The 16,854-nt window shown below is 48.9% G+C and overlaps 1 protein-coding gene across 7 annotated transcripts in view; it reads left to right on the forward strand.

The window, feature by feature from the left end:
- Positions 1-16,854, forward strand: part of NTRK3 (neurotrophic receptor tyrosine kinase 3) — a 455,727-nt gene that overhangs the window by 238,855 nt on the left and 200,018 nt on the right. For all 7 annotated transcript variants that reach the window (XM_073304182.1, XM_073304180.1, XM_073304181.1 and 4 more), the window contains exons 5-8: positions 9,779-9,936; positions 11,253-11,395; positions 12,086-12,227; positions 15,256-15,552. In XM_073304182.1, coding sequence (XP_073160283.1) covers positions 9,779-9,936; positions 11,253-11,395; positions 12,086-12,227; positions 15,256-15,552 — 740 coding nt within the window. The remainder of the gene's footprint in view (positions 1-9,778; positions 9,937-11,252; positions 11,396-12,085; positions 12,228-15,255; positions 15,553-16,854) is intronic.

Raw genomic sequence — 16,854 nt, forward strand, 5'->3', positions numbered from 1 at the left:
CTGCTCCGGGAAGTCTGGAAGAGAGAGGGGAATCTTTCTTAGCTGGTTGTGAGAGTACCAGTGTTGGTGGGAGGTGTGCTTTGAGCACTTCTGCTGGGATAGAGACGAGGGTGGCATGGGTTCTACAGAACTTGAGATGTGGTTGAGAGAAGACTGAAAGGGGTGGAAATCAAACTACAAGGGTGAATAATCATGAATGCAAAGCTGCAAGAGAGTGAGGGGGAAAGAGAGAACTGAATAGATATATTGCACACAGATTTGACCCCTAAAGCTCAGAGGGCAAGATGAGTGAAATGAGGAATAAATCTCCAGCAGGCTCGGGAGAGGTTAAGAACTGATGGGCAAGGAGAAACATAACATTTAAAAATCCCAAGAGGCTCAGCCAGTATAAGACATTTATATCACGTCAAACTACAAGATGGGTTACGAGACTTGGGAGCGGGGTGGAATACACAGTCCACACAAGGTGACAGTGTAGTACTAGTAGAAGCTAGAGAGAAAGCTGCAGCGTGAGGTTGGCTAAGAACTTGAAGCTGAGCCAAATCTCTCTTGAAAGGAAGAAAGTAATGAAATGAGAAGATAGATGCAGAGAGACAGCAAGTGTGAGAAAGGCAGGTTGAGCCGTATGAGCTCTGCAAGGCCTTGGGGAGGCAGGAGAAATATTACAGAAGACACAAGAACACATGTTTGCATGATGTGTGCTATCCTCCAGAGCGATAGGAATATAGGAAGATGAGATGGGGACAAGCTGGCCTTCTAATGGCAACAGCTGCTGCTGCTCAAGGCCAAAGATGGAGCGGTGGTTACCGAGAGGATATCCGGTAGAGTAGATAGCCCCAGCTGGTAGGAGGGGCTTGCCACTTGAACATAACCAGGCAAAAATGATGTGTTAGCATTTCAGGGCATCAAGAGACAGAAATGTCAGTGCAGGTAAAGATGCCCTCAGGGGGCCAGCTGAAAGAAGTGGAGCAAGCAGTCAAGGTAATGATGGGAATGTGAGAGATTGGAGACCTGGGAAGTGTAAAGAGTTCAAATGACGCTACTAAAATGTGCCAGACAAGCCTTGACTCTTTGGGACAATACGTGTTAAATGGCTTTCCTGGGGAATCCCTGGGGAGTGTTTAACAAAAATGCCACAACTCCGATTTTGCAAGAACCCAACTTTTTGGAGCTACACCCTGAGGAGAGGGCCATCGACTGTTGATTGCCTGTTCCCAGAGACTGAAGATCAAAGGCCTGAGCTGTATAACGAAGTAGCTGATCTGCCTAGCTTTTATTCTGGTTCTGATTTAACGATTGATGTGAGCCCAGGGAAAACCCAGTTATGGGAGTTCAAGGACTGACAGCTGCCAGAGCCCTATGTTGGAGTTGGGGTGACCCCAGTAAGCTTTTAGTATGCATGTAGGTGCTTTTCTTGTGTTTTTGTCTGCTTCCGTTGTAATATTTTGACTTTCAGAATAAATGTGCTTATTTCAAAGGAGCTGTGTGTTAACTTATAGTGTCTGGCCACATACTGCTCATTGCCCTTGGGGAGAGAGCAAAGTGCAGATGCTGGCCATTTAGGGAGACTGTCTTGCTGGGGGTATCTGTGTAGATCAGGGAGCTGTACAGTCTCAAAGACGCCAGCCAGAAAGGGAGTGAGATGCAGGTCACCGCCCAGGAGCGGTCGCAGCTGGAAGCCCTCGAGGGACCATGGAGGGGGAAATACAGGTGCAGTTACTCTGAAACCGTGACAGGGAGAAACAGCTCCTTGGGGAGGATTGGGAGGACGTGACATGAAATGGAGAGCAGCTAGAGAATGTCAGGCCTGATGAAGCCATTCACAGCAAACACTGGAGAGGAGAGAGCGTGGAAATAGTAACACCAGAACCATGCCACCCCACCCGTAAGATCTGGCTGACATATGGGAATTTCCTGAGGAACTCCAAGCTTCAGTGGGTTTGTGTCTGCTGTTTAGGCACATGGAACCAACAGCCTCATTGCAGGAATGAGTAGGTTTTTGCATGCTAGGGCTTCTTTGTCATTGGCCAGAGCCAACCTTCTCCCTAGCCAACAGTTCCCCCAGAGGGACTGGCAAGAGGTCATCCCTTATTGATGATTTCTACACGTTCCCCACTCCTGCTGGCGCAGGGACCAAGTCACTGGTTCTTGGCATCAAACATAAGGCAGATCCCTTTTAGGGCAGGATGACTTTGTATGAATACAATACAGTGCACTACAAAGGAAAGTCCCGGTCAACTCCTTTTTAGTCAACGCCGCAGGGACTTGAGAAACAAGAGGTTTGATACTGAAATATACCTCCTCCACTCCTGGAAAAAGCCATGTCTGGGGATGGCTTGCTGTGAGTGAACCCCTAACTCTCCTAGGCTCAGACTGACCTTGAATGGCAGGTCTCCAGCCAAAAGATGTGCATCTCTTGTGAGCCTGTAGTGTGCAGAGCTCATGGAAGCTTCAGAAACATGCTGCGGCTCATAAACATTGGCCTTACAGCCCTTGTTGTCCAGAGGTCACTGCTGGCTTCCTCCGTCATGCCCTGGGAGAGCTTAGGGCTGACCTTTCAGGAGAGTTTTGTAAAAAACCTGCCCCCAAAACTGACCTTCTCAGGGCAGTGAGAGATCCAAGCCTTCCTTGCTCCAGTTGCATCTGTCATTTGATAAAACCTTGGCGTTACAGGCACTCCTCCCTCACCCAGACCTCCAGTCCTTCTGAAGCAATCTGTAGCTGCCTTATTGCCCTGCAAAACATTTCCATAGTGCTGTTGTGAGAGGTGACGGTGCTGAATAGGGCACAGCAGGGTGTCTGTTAATATCATGAGCACAAGTTAATTTCACATGTGTCTGTTGCTTAAGGACTTATTGCCACCGACAGGCACGCTAATGGAGTTGGCTGTACACAAGAGGGGCTTCCCTGCTGGGTGCAGGGGACTAATTCAGCAACCAGAAACCATGCCTCTCTCTGTAGATTAAATCTCCCCTTCTCGTTCCATTTTCTGCCACCAGGGGTTCTGAAATGATGAAGCCAGATATTTTTCCTTCTTTGCTGGACACCCTGATTCACTTGGAGGCTCAACAAAGCAGAGGCAGAGTCCCTACCTGGGAGAGTGCTTTAAGCTGCAAGCACTCAAAACCTCAGCCCTAATTTTATAAGGCTCAAAGCAGACAATGGAAAGAAGGCACAGATCCCATTAGGAACTTTGCTGCAGGCACTTGTTTTAACTGGTGAATCGTATAGTGAGCTCGCGGAACCAGGGACAGGCTGTGAGGGTTCGATGTGCCCCACACAGCTGTGTTATTCTTGAGAGAATAGTTTTGAGGTGATCACACATCTAAAACTGTGGTCATCCCAGTGCATTCAGGGGCTCCTCAGGCCTCTGCCCCACAGAGCTCATCGGTTTTACTGGGAGCAGGGTTGCTGGGGTAATCTCCAAAGGTTCTAGGCACTGCATTGTGGGATGCGGTTAGGAGGCTTGGCTGAACCAGACAGCCGCAACACTTGCCGTTTCTATTCCATGCTGGGGAAAAGTCATTGTAGGCTTTTCTGTTGCGGCTAGAGCCCTTATTCCCAGTTTTCAGAGTGGCAGCCGTGTTGGTCTGTAGCAGCAAAAAGAACGAGGAGTCCTTGTGGCACCTTAGAGACTAACAAATTTATTTGAGCATACGCTTTCGTGGGCTAAAACCCACTTCATCGGATGCATGGAGTGGAAAATACAGTAGGAAGATATATATATATATATATAAAAACTAAAATGCCCTTTGAATCTTCTTGTCCTTTCCTGGAGTAAAACATGCAAGAATCCAGCTAGAGAAAGAACCCTCAGCCTTTAGATCTTGCTGTAGCTCCGATACGGCTGTTAAGCATATGGCAGCAACTAAGTGAAATTAACTTCCAGAGGCTGCTGAGGAAAGGGATCACAGCTGTGGAGAAAATTAGCTCCTTCTCTTTCTAAGTTGCAGCCTCACAGGGAGGATAGCTTGGTTTTCTGAGATGGCCATGCATCCCTTGGTCATTCTGGTACTGAAATCTCTAATGCTGTCATTCTGGGTGCCTCACTTCAGGAAAGATGTGGACAATTTGGAGAGAGTCCAGAGGATGGCAACAAAAATGATAGAAGGATTAGAAAACTTGACTTCTGAGGAAAGGTTAAACAAACTGGGGATGGTTTGGTCTTGAGAAAAGAAGACTGGTGGGGCGGGGATAATCTGAGAATAGTCTTCAGGTATGTTAAGAGCTGTTGTAAAGAGCAGGGTGATGTGTTTTCCATGTCCACAGAAAGAAGGACAAGAAAGCTTAATCTGCAGTGAGGGAGATTGAGGGAAAACTTTCTAGCTAGAAGGATAGTTAAATTCTGGAATAAGCTTCCAAGGGAGTGTGGTGGACCCTCGCTCTCCCGCTCAGAGGGAGGACACTCGTTCAGGTGCCTTCGGGCTTGTCTGGCCAAGGTATGAAGCTGCAGAATAGTCTAGGGCCCTTGTCTCCACCCAAGGTGGAGCAAGGCCCCCCAGGTCCTCTAGTTCCCAGCGCCACAATAGGGCTGGGCACCAGACGGTCACGGCCAGGCTTTAGCCTGGGCTTGGGGAGGCTCAAGCTGCCAGCAATTAAACACTGGCTACAGAGGGCTGGCTTCGGCCGGGGCACGGCTCCGGCCGCCAGCAAGGCAGTCACAGTCTATGGAGCTGGTGTGGGCCTGGGCTTGAGGAGGCTCAGGCTGCCAGCCAACAAACAGTCTCTAGGATGGCTTTAGCCTGACCGTGGCTCCGTGTATAAGGGAGCTGGTAAGGAAGGATCCTTCTTCAGAGGGGGAGCTTCCCTGCACAGTGTAGGGAGTCGGCCACCCGGGGAAGGGGGAGGTGGCAGGGGGATGCTGGCCCACCCTACTCCACTGCGTCCCAGCCCAGGGCCCTGGCAGAGGCACGTTTGGCCGCCCTTGCATCAGCGGGGATCCAGCCGCAACACACCGACTGAGCCAAACCTGGCTCTGCAGCTGGGTGCTCCGTGGCTGCCCCTGGGCCACTTCCTGCCTCCCCGGGGTTTTGTACCTTTCGCTTCCGGGGCTTGTTGGGCTCCTCGGGGTACACCGCAGCCGGTAGTCCGGGCCACTCCTCGTCAGGGTCTCTCACTTCTGTGACTATCGGACAGTCAGGGGTAGGTTCCCCTCCTGGGCATGGCAGTACGGCAGGAGCATCCTTCTCTGGGATTCTGCCCCAACTGGGCTGCAGGGCCTTCCTCTTATATTTCCGGCCCCGCCCCACCACTTTCAGTGAGGGAGATGGGGCAGGCTAGGCTCCGCCCACCAAGGGGAGTGTAGTGGACCTTCTCTCTCCTGCTCAGAGGGAGGCCACTCGGCCTCACTGCGGGGAGGATGTGGAATCCCCATCATTGGAGGCTTTTAAGAATAGGTTGGACAAACACCTGTCAGAGATGATCTATATGTACTTGGTCCTGCCTCTGCATAGAGAGGCTGGACTTGATTACATCTTGAGGTCCCTTCCAGCCCTGCCTGTTATGATTCTTGTGACATATGCCCGGCAGTTTCTTCCATCCTCTTGAGTTCTTAAAGCCTGATAAAAGGATTGGCATAAAGGAATTGTCTCCTGGCCTGAAGTTGTATCTGTGACGTTAGGCATCCCGGTGGGTGCCTTCTAGCTGGACATACAGTGGTTGCCATTGAAAAGTCAGCATATGCCGATAGGTACCGTGCAGTGGCCAGAGCTATTTCCTCTGAGCATATAGGGAGAAAGCTCTGTTAATCTCGAGTACTGCTCCCAGCAAGTACTGCCTTCTTAACGGTAAATGCTGGAATGCTGGGTGGCCTGGTGCCTGAGTTCTAACCGGAACACCTGGCAGCACAGCAGACATCCTACCACGGTAGTATCCGAGTGGGGCAACTACCATCCTTTTCTTCCTGGGAAACGGTTGTTTATATCACCCCACTAGGGTGCAGGGCACATGTCAAGGGAGTCAGATAACCTCCCTGTTCTGCGTTTAGGGCAATTGTAGACCTATTACAGGAGACAGTCCATGGGCTACAGTAGTTGTGGGAAAATAGAACAGAAGGGAAGGGTGCTTTTAAGTGGCATTGTTTGTAATGGTCAGGCATGAGCCTTGAAGCTTGACAGGGCCTGGCATGGAGTTGAGTGAGCAGAAAGAAGCATGTTTCAATTACTGTGGACAGGGTAGTGGATGCAGGAGCAGAACAGTATGGGAGTCAAAATCCCTGTCTGTAGCATAAAGCATGTATCTTCCCCTCCTGTGAATCAGCTGGCCTGGCGGCATGGGTTCAAAGCAAGGGGAGCGGGTGTCTCCAGCATGCCAGGAGCACTTTTGGGAAAAGCACAAATAAAGGAGAATCAGTAGATGTATCTGAAAAGCAGCCCTGTCCCCAGAGAGGCAAAGTGCCAGCTGCTGATGGCGCTCAGCGCGTCCAGTCGATGAGAGGAGTTAATTTGCGCAAAAGCTCCCCAGGGTGCCACGATTAGGGGACTTACATCACTGACTCTGGGGCAGGCTGTTGGTAAATTCTTTCTGTCTGCTACTCCTTTATTATTCATGGGGCTTCATGCATTATCGATGGGCCAGAAAACTGCACTCTGTTACTTACAGATCTGCCCCTGAAGTGCTGTGAGGGCGGCAGCTCTCGCAGGCAACCTGATTTCAGGGCCATGTTTCCAGCCACGTAGAATTTCCTGCTCTCTTCTAGTCTCCCCCTCCTCTCTGCTGAGTCTCAGGACATAACTCGCACTAACAAACCTGGTATTAGCAGAGACCAGAATGCCTAGTATGTGCTGTCCCACTACTCAGCCAGCACCATGTGACCTCCCCTCCCTGCACATGGCCGACATCCTGTCACACTGATGGGAGGTACCTATGTATCGAGGGGAGTGAGGACTCCAGATCTACAGCCATGCTGAAGTGAATTCAAGGCCTATTTTGGGCACCAGCGATGATAATAATGGTGGGGGAGGATGCTTAAGTCATGCAGTGAGGGCTGCCATGTGCCCCCAAATCCACGAGACAGTCATGTTGTTCGCAGGTTTGTCTTCCCTAAGCCTTTTTCTGCTAGATTACTGATGGGTCCCTGTTTTTTTTTTCTTGTGTGACACCTTTATTCTAAAGGGTGTAGATTCTTGTGAGGGGAGAGGGAGGGACAGACCTGAAATGCCGCCCATCATCCAAGTTGAGCTACCACAATGATCAGCCGTAAAATATCGAACATTGTGTACATAGAATGTGACATCGCCAGGTTTCAGGATCAAGATCTTTTGAGAAAACAGGGGGAACTTGCCATCTCTCTTTGCACTCAGAGTTTCAGCAGCCCTGCAGTACACCCCATCAGAATCCAGTGTGTGAGTGGGGGCTATGTAGCTTTTTTAAAAATTAAAACTTAAATTTTGCAGAACAAGATGGATGAAGCCAGAGAAGTACTGGCATAGTGCCTCTGGCTTGGCCAACCCCTGGTACGTGGTGGTACAAAGATGCAGAATCCCTGTGTGGGGGTGTTTTGGGATTACTGAATCTTTTGTAACCTCAGAGTTGGAAAGGACCCTTCCATTTTCAGATGGCTGAGTCTGCACATCACAGCTCCTATGCCTTCTGGTTTCTCTTGGCTTCTGGTTGTGTCTGTGCTGGGAAATCCTGTCATGTCTCTGCCTGAGTCCTGAAGACCCTCTGAGACAGAATATATCCCTGTGTTCACACCCTACACACTATTGTAATAATGTTTGTACCAGGTTTACCTCGTGAGGTATCATTTAAAAACTCCTAATTTGCTGATCAGTAGTATAATGGCAAAATGCACATAGTGTTATATGTGAAGTTATAAACAGAAGCTGAGATCATGGCGAGAAGTATGTTTTCCAGATTAAGTCTGGGGAACGGTCAGACCAGTTCCTTGGAGACAAAGGGCAAGCAGACACTACAGCCAGCTGTAAGCACAGCTAATGGACCATTACATGCTAAGTGGCTATTCTTTGGCAGGAAAGGAGGCAGGGGTACAAATCTACAGCTTAGCAAAGAAATAGCATGGAGTTCTCTTGCACACAGACTGCCTGTCACCTTGCTCCCAGCTGGAAATGCTTCTCAAAGTGGGGAACAGAACTATAAAGGAAGGGGCAGACACTCCCTCTGTCTCTCCCTGTCCATTGTGTTCACAGCACCTGAAAAAACGAAGGACGCAGCAGTTGGACTCTGGAGGAGGGGTCCTGACCTAAAGAGTTTGGTCAATAAGACTGCTGAAAGCATGTGGGGAGGAAACTTTGCTTTGAATCGAATACAGGTTGTTAAGTTAGACACGGGTTGCATTTTATCTTTATTGTTCTTGTAACCATTTCTGACTTTTATGGCTCATTACTTCTACTCACTTAAAATCTATCTTGTTAATAAACTTGTTTTACTGTTTTATCTAATCCAGTGTATTCAAGTTGAAATGTCTGGATAACTGTTTAAGGTAATATGATGATGTATTTCTCCCTTATATTTGTATATTTGTACTGTCCAGGAACATGCTGGGCAGTGCAGTACATGTATTTCAGGGGGAAGATCTAGGACTGGGAGTGCGTTGGGGTCACCCTGCAGTATAGCCGAGGCTGGAAAGAGCCAAGGTGTTGCTGGCTGGCTGCAGCACACACATGGACATTGCTGGGAGTGACTTACATGCTGGAGGCTCTTTGTGAGCAGTCCAGGGTGGAGGCTACAGTAGCCCAGCCTTGTGAAGAACACCCTAGGTTACAGGGCAGGGGTGACACAGCACCTCACTAGTCTGGATTGTACCCTGGGATGTTACGCCTTTTCCCATGTTTCTCCATGTTACATCCGCAAGTAGCTCCCTCTTTTTATCCCAGCGGCCATCCTTCCAGCCAGCCTTCCATCCCCATGTGATGTGACCTCACGTCTCCGAAGGGAATGGCAAGGGTTTTTCAGAAATGTAAACAAGATGGCTGATAGGCTGGAAAATCAATAATAATAAAATTATCTGTATATAAAATATGTGTAAGTGTATTTTAAATGAAGTATATTAAAGGCAGAGCTCCGTCCTGGCCGGGTCAATGGGTCCCAGCACAGCACTGTTTGATTCAATTAAAATGCCTGGTATGCTGTGTGTTAACCAGCAGCGTTGTTTCCTTACACTAAGCTGCAGTATTAAGGACAAGAGCTGCCAGCTTTAGTGAGCATATCCTGCTGGAGGTCTGCCCTGAACTGACTGAACGCCCCCCAGAAGGGTCCTGCCCCACAAGCCCTGGGGTCTTAGGACACAAGATATAAATATTTCTTGAGGAGAATGGGGTCACGCCTGCTCCTTTGAGACAGTCCTTTGTTGTGCTAGGTGGCAATGAGGTGGAGCACTGTGACAACCATGTAGTCCTGGGGTGTTCCAATGCAATTCCATTCTCAACATCAGCATCCTTTGTTATTCCAGCCCTTGCATTCTCTGCCTTTCAAGCTCTGCCAACATATCTGCTCCCCTTCTCCCCCTCCGGCCAAATATCCGTCTGGCCTTGAGAGTGCTTACAACATGTTTTTTGTGTGACCCAAGATAGCATTTGAACCTTGGTTTCCAGGGCCAAAAAGCTAGTGCAGTAACTCGCTGCACCCCCATGCTCCTTTCCTCCCCTTGCTGCTCCAAGGAGTCCATAATCTCTCCTGATCTACAGAGACTCATTTTAGCCTCGCAGCACATAGCCTTTTTACAATTAGTAGCTTTTCTGTGGAGATCCCATATAACCAATGGTAACCTTGTTTATTTGTCCCCACCCCTTGTTTCTCACATTCTCTCTCTCTCTAGGACACTTGAAAGAAACCTTTTTAACTGCAGCTGTGACATCCGCTGGATTCAGCTCTGGCAGGAGAAAGGTGAAGCAAATCTGCAGAAACAGGAGCTGTACTGCATGAACATGGAGGCTGCTGTCATTCCCCTGCAGGAGATGAACATCACCCAGTGTGGTAAGGAAAGCCCTTTGTGTGCTCCAGTTCACCTTGCTCCCAAGGCTATAGAGAGAGGAGGCCAGGAGGGGCCCCTTGCTACCCTTGCACGTCCTACAAGAAGTACCCAATGACAGGGAAATATTGTTAAAAAAACCCAGGTACTGTTTTTTGGTACAGAGTATGATTAACCCATCGAACTTACTGATACCAAGGCAATTAAGAGTGATCTTTTTGAAAGAGATTAGGATACAGTAACTCCTCACTTAACGTTGTAGTTATGTTCCTGAAAAATGCGACTTTAAGCAAAACGATGTTAAGCGAATCCAATGTCCCCATAAGAATTAATGTAAATGGGGGGGTTAGGGGTCAAGGTCAGGCTTGACAAAGCCCTGGCTGGGATGATTTAGTTGGGGATCGGTCCTGCTTTGAGCAGGGGGTTGGACTAGATGACCTCCTGAGGTCCCTTCCGACCCTGATATTCTATGGTTCTATGATAAGAAAGAGGCCATTGCACTGACCCGTTGCCTTCTATTCCCATCTCATTCATTCGGGGTCCTCTTTACACATGCTGCAGCCCTTGATGCTCCCCTTACGCATACTGTGTCCGGTCACTCTCCCGTGTATCACCCTCCCTTCTGTACTGCTGCTGGTACCATCTCTTGCACTCTGTGTGACCGCTTGGTGCCTGGGTGGCTCAGCAGGACAGAGGAGTAAGTCAAAGCCACTATAAATCAGTATTTCTTTGGCGCCTTGGAGGGAAGAGCCGGGGCGTCTTTCATTAGCAGAGATGTTTTTAATATGAGGACACATCCCTGGTCATCTTCTCTTGATTGTTATCAATTAGAGAGAAACTCTCTCTCTTCTCCTTAAGTGCCAGGAGCGCTGTGCCCTGTCCTAGCTCAGGCTGGATCTCTTGCCAGTGATTCCTTAGAAGCAGCTTTATTCCTCCCAGACCTCTGCACGGACACAGGTGCCAGGGGCTTGGGGGAAAGGGGAGAAGGGACATAGGTTTGGAAGGCAACTAGCACTTGGACAGAACTTCCTGACTTGTGTGCAATGTCAGAATTGCAAAGCACAGAGAAGATCCATCCATCCACCTGGTGATGTCCCCCATGTCACTCATTCCTTCCAATATGAGACAGCCAAGCTACTTGCCACCTCCTGTACTTCCCCCTCCCCTTCCTTCATTCGGAAGCACAAGACAGTGCAGGCTTCTTTGCTGTAAGGTGAAGCCTGCTTGGGAGACGGAGCTCATGGGGATCAGAATCCAATCCTGTACCGTATGTCTTGGCTGGCCAGGGTGCCCTAAGTGTCCTGGTGTTTGACTCCCTTAGATCTGCCCGAGATCAGCGTCAGCCACATTAACCTGACTGTGCGGGAAGGCGAGAATGCAGTGATCACGTGCAATGGCTCAGGCTCGCCGCTGCCTGACGTAGACTGGACAGTTGCCGATCTGCACTCCATCACTACTCATCAGGTAGGAGGCCAAGGGGCTTGGGTGGCTGGGCATTTACTGCCCTTGCCAAGGTCCATCACCAGGGTGTTAACACACAACACAGCAGTTGGGGTGCTGGCCCGGGGAATTTTCCGGGTCTTTGTTTCCTGTGTATTCCATTTTAATAGGCCTGGATGAGTGTTGATCACCACAGGAGAGAAGTGAAATGCAGTGATTGTTTGAAATGGATTGTATAGTCCACACCAGAGTCAGATTAGGAACCCTGGGTTGGCAGAGTATTGGCGGGTAGAGTGCAGATATTGACTCCAGGCAGCAAAACAGCTCTTCCTGCGGGCTGATTGTTTCACACCTTTAGTGCTCCCTTGGTTGCATGTTAGCCCGTCTCCACGAGCAAAATTATCCGTTGCTGACAATGGTGTATCAACAACAGGTGCAGCTGAAAGTGGTTTAACTGCAAGTAGAGGCAGGGGCATACCCTGTTTAGCACTGTTTCAGAAGCTGTGGTTATAACCTCTTTGGACTAAGTGCGTGGGTGCACTGTGGTGCCATGGACAGGGTGAGCTGTGAAACTGAAATCCTGCCTGGCCATGGTTGTTAGAGACCATGACATTTTATACAGGAGTTGGGATCCTCTGGTCCTGGGCCCGGGAGGTGGGCAGGCCGGCATCATTTGTTGGGTTTGTCCTTATTGGGTTTTTTGGGGATTTGCAGACGAACCTCAACTGGACTAACGTTCATGCCATCAATTTGACCCTGGTGAATGTCACCAGTGAGGATAACGGTTTCCTCCTGACATGTATTGCTGAGAACGTGGTGGGAATGACCAATGCCAGTGTGCTGCTCACGGTCTACTGTAAGTAGAGGCAGGGAGACGCGGGCCATACATGGGCTGGTGGGAGGGTGAGCGTGGGAACTATTTGAATGTGTCTCCCGTCGGGAATTGTGTGTCACCAAGCTATGCTGCGCTTATCTTGATTTGCTGCTGTTGAGGGTGAGGACACAAAGTCAGAGTTGCTGCAGGAGACTGAGGCAGGGACCAGTCCTAGGACTACGTGTAAAAGGAGCTTTCATTATGGGCCAATTACTTTGTCCTCCAGCTTCTCTCCATTTTAGCTTGCCTGCAGAAACGGGCGTACTCCCAGTGTGGGTGTGTCAGTCCCACACTTGCACATGTGTGGTGAGCCCCTGCTGGGCTGAACGGCTGCGCCACGTGTCTGCATGCCTCACTGGCACGTTCAGGTGGCTACTTGCATTCACAAAGCACCACTGGGAAATCCAGTGGGGTGAGGAAATGCCCAGCTGGGGCTAAAACTTTCTGAGTCACTCATCCCCTAGCCTCACTGAAATCAATGGAAGTTTTGCCATTGACTATAATGGAGTCAGGATTTCATCCCAGATCTGTTTCTACCAGGTTAATCAGTGAACACTGTGTAAACATGTGCAAAGCAAGGTTTAAAACCATTTACTTACAGGCTGTAGAGAGCTAAACTTTCATGTGCTTTCTAATATAACTTAATAAAAACCAGACCTTAACAGGAGTTTACGCAGCTTTGCTGCCTCAGGCAACTGGGACTTACCATGTGTTGCTGTGTCCATAACATTTGCCCTTAATCTGTGGTTTGAAAATCCCCCATCCCTAACCCCCGCTGGTACCTGTGTAAACTGGAGAATTATGCCCCGTTATCCCATGCAGCGCGGGCACCATTGGGCACCTGTAGCAATGAGGCAGAACTGAAGACAATAGAATATTGGAAGGAGAATAAAAAGTACGTCATTCTCTGGTCTCCCCCAAAATAAATAATTTTGGTGTGTTTGGATGGTTTGGGGGGGCTTTGGTTGCCTAAATTAATACAGTTCCAGATCTGATCAGCTGGGAGGAGACAGGTATGCCGTCCAAACCCTTTAAGTGCCACCATGTTGATGCTAATTTACATGCCCAGAATCCTGCAAGCCAGTACCAGTTTGTACCATACTTGCTCTAATGTAATCATTCTGAAAAGAGCTGATATTTTGGTGTATTGGTGACTAATTGCTTTGGTACCCTCCTAGTCATAGGGTGACCAGATGTCCCGATTTTATAGGGACAGTCCCGATTTTTGGGTCTTTTTCTTATATAGGCTCCTATTATCCCCACCTCCTGTCCTGATTTTTCACACTTGCTGTCTGGCCACCCTACCTGGTCATTCACCCAGAGATATAGGGAACTAAATTCCGACCTAGGCTTACATGTGAAACATGCTGGGTGGGACTCTGCACGATCACTGGGTTAGCAGCCGTGGGTCAAGATTGAGGTGTATCGCCTGAGTTGTGAGTGCGGAATCTTGGGCGTCTCCTCCGAGCTCTACCTCTCTCTCTTTGGCATTGCTGTTTCTCCACTTTCACAACATGAAACTCTTTAGAAAAAACAGAGGGGAAAGTTGATGGATCTTTCCTGTTAGTTAGGGGCTGCCTGTGGGCGTGACCCCAGCCCTCTGCATGGGGTACGGGAAAGGAGAGTGCTTAGGAAAGAATAGAAGGCCTTTGTCTTATGAAGTTCTGATCCTTGCCCTACAGTAGTGGGCCATCTTTGGTCATGCTCTGTGGCCTCAGTGTTTGGGGCCTTACATGTGATGCTGTAATTAAGTTTTCATCAGCGATGGTGGAGCGGAGTTTGAATTCTTGAGGCGTAGGTATCCTCAGTTCAGAGGCCTCTCAGGAGAGGGTACCATGCATATGTATTAAATGGAGGTGAGCTCCCAGCTTTAATCCCTGTCCTGCTACACGTCCTTTAATTGTAACAATCCTGGAGGATATTCAACCAATCAAAGCCTCCAAGGACATGCAGCCATTCAGAAACCCTGAGGGATGTTTGCTTGAATGGCTGAGAATTCCTAAACTACTGAATGTGACCAGAGAGCCCCAAGGGGCACCTTGTAGACATGTGTGTAATTAATAACAATGCACTAGAAAAGCCTACATAACATGAGCAGGCTGCTCCATTGACATTGTGTGGGGAGGGGAATACAACAATATGCACGCTAAGTGGACAGCTACAAACTTAATTCGGGCTGGTTAGCAGGGGTCCAAATCCAAGATCTGATCTCAGACCTTGTTTCCCAGACCTACGGAGCTAGCCGTGCTTGTAGCTTACAGAGGCTAGAGTGGCTCAGTGGTGCCCCTTCAGGTTGATGTTCCGCATGACCCCATTCGGTCCTCCACACCAGAGAAAAGGCTGCGGTGAAGCAGGGCCATTTAGGAATTAAACTGGTGGGGTGAGGAGGAGTGGGGATGCAAAGTAAGGGGTTCCAGGGGACACCCTCAGTGCTGAGGGGAAAGACATTTTTCATTTCTATTATGTATCCATTATCCAGGGCAGAGTGGAGCCTGATTACTTGTTTCTTTATTGGGGATTTTGACTGTCGAGACTGAATGTCCCTCTATCCTGCACTGCTCGTTACATGCCCACTAAAATGAATGTGAACAACCCTTAAACATGTGCTGGGAAAGGTCTTGCATCAGTGTGATGTGAGTGCTATGAAATGCTCTGAGAGCAACTCCCAGCTGAGACAAGCTTAGTTGATTTCGTGTCATCAAGCCCAGAGGGAAGGGAAGAAACTCTTAAATGACAGCAGGTCATCTCCTACTGCCAAAACCAGGCTTGGCTCCTTTGGGCAAGGCTCCATTCCAGCTCACCTGGTAAGGCTGCTGACGACATTGCAGCTGTAGTAGAGCGTAGCATGCACACACAGCAAATTCAGCCATGGGATGGGAGGTTCCTCTAGCTGTTCGAGTGCGCTTTGGTGGCTGGCTGCTGGGAGATGAGGTAATCATCATTGCCTGGAACATGTGAGGTTACTTGGGTCTTGAGTCCCACAAATTTGCATTGTGTTTCTCTATGCTAGATCCGCCACGCATTCAGAGCCTGGAAGAGCCAGAGCTACGTCTGGAGCACTGCATTGAGTTTGTGGTGCATGGGAACCCGGTGCCCAGCCTTCACTGGCTGCACAATGGTCAGGTCCTCAGGGAGACTGAGATCATCCGCATGGAGTTCTACCAGCAGGGTGAAGTGTCTGAGGGCTGTCTACTCTTCAACAAGCCCACTCACTACAACAATGGCAACTACACCCTCGTGGCCACTAACCAGCTGGGGACAGCCAACCAGACCATCAAAGGGCATTTCCTCGAGAAGCCCTTTCCAGGTGAGAGAGTCACAGCTTATGTTTCTGTAGTGCCTTGCATCCTGGAGCACTTAACAGGCTGCTATACAAGCTATGCACCAGGATCATTGAACCTCACATTAAAATACAGTCCCCTCTGGTGCACAATATAATAACTGTTTACCAGCATTGAGCAACATTTCACAAGAGTCTAGACATGGGTGTGAAAAAGAGTTGTGTATCCAGTTGAAATCAAAGGGGATTTTAGGGAGGGAGGATGTAATTATCCAAACTGACCATGACGTAAGAGCTAACATACCTATTGGTGCAGAAAGTGCCATGACGTTTTTGGTGGCTTTGAATGATCATGGCCTTTGTGTCAAGTCTCCTCAGAAAGATGGTGGCTTGAACAACAACATAACATCACGATGGGACACTTGGGTCTGATCAACCATGTACAGACCAGGCATGGCCCAATTAGCTTGTGAAGTTTGCCCAACCCATGCCATATGATGCCAGGGGACCCCACTTTCTTCTTTGACAGGAATCTTCATCAACATCTTAAGGGAAAAAAGGGTGAAAATTTGACGGAAAAGGAAATGAGTGACTGGTTTTTGACTTTGCATTCTGCAGTGTTTGTGGTGGTTGTTGCTCCATGACTTATCCGTGAGAGAAGGGCTTAGGGCCTGCAGTGTATCATGGGGGGTTACCTCTGACACCCCTTAAAGTGGACTCCCACTCTTTTGACACCGAATATTCTTTTGGGGCATATAACTGGGGTAGTGGTTGTGTGTGGAGGAAAGCCCTTTTGAGGGACTTGGTGATCTTGTTTTACTTTGTCTATAAAATGGCTGTGATCTAGATGGAATGTCCTCAGGATTCTATATATTTCATTAAAAAAAAATCTGTCAGACATCATTTTGGTGCAACAGCCCCCACAAAAATGGTAAATACCCCCCCAGTCCCTCGGCATTAACTATTTGTCAGGCACTCTCAGTAAATGATTTTAAATTCCTCCCTGTGTCACTGGGCGGTGAGTGGTGAAATTGTAGAAGGGAAAATAAAGCAGGGGAAGCTCTTGTTATAAGGCGTGCAGTAGAGAGGGTTGTGGTGGCTGTCCTGCAGTGAAAGCGTGGGAGGGCTCTTGCACTGCCTTCTGTTTTTGCAGCACCAGATCAGGCACCCTGGAGTTAACAGAGTGGTGCATACTGTTGCCTTCAGGAGTGATGCCATGAGAAAGTGGCCAGCGTGGCTCCTGCAGCCCCTAGAAAACGGAGCAAAATCGGGCACTTGCTCTATATAGAGCAATACCAATGGTATTGTCATTTATTATTTATATCATGC

Source organism: Lepidochelys kempii, chromosome 10 (assembly GCF_965140265.1).
Source record: "Lepidochelys kempii isolate rLepKem1 chromosome 10, rLepKem1.hap2, whole genome shotgun sequence".
NCBI lineage: Eukaryota > Metazoa > Chordata > Testudines > Cheloniidae > Lepidochelys > Lepidochelys kempii.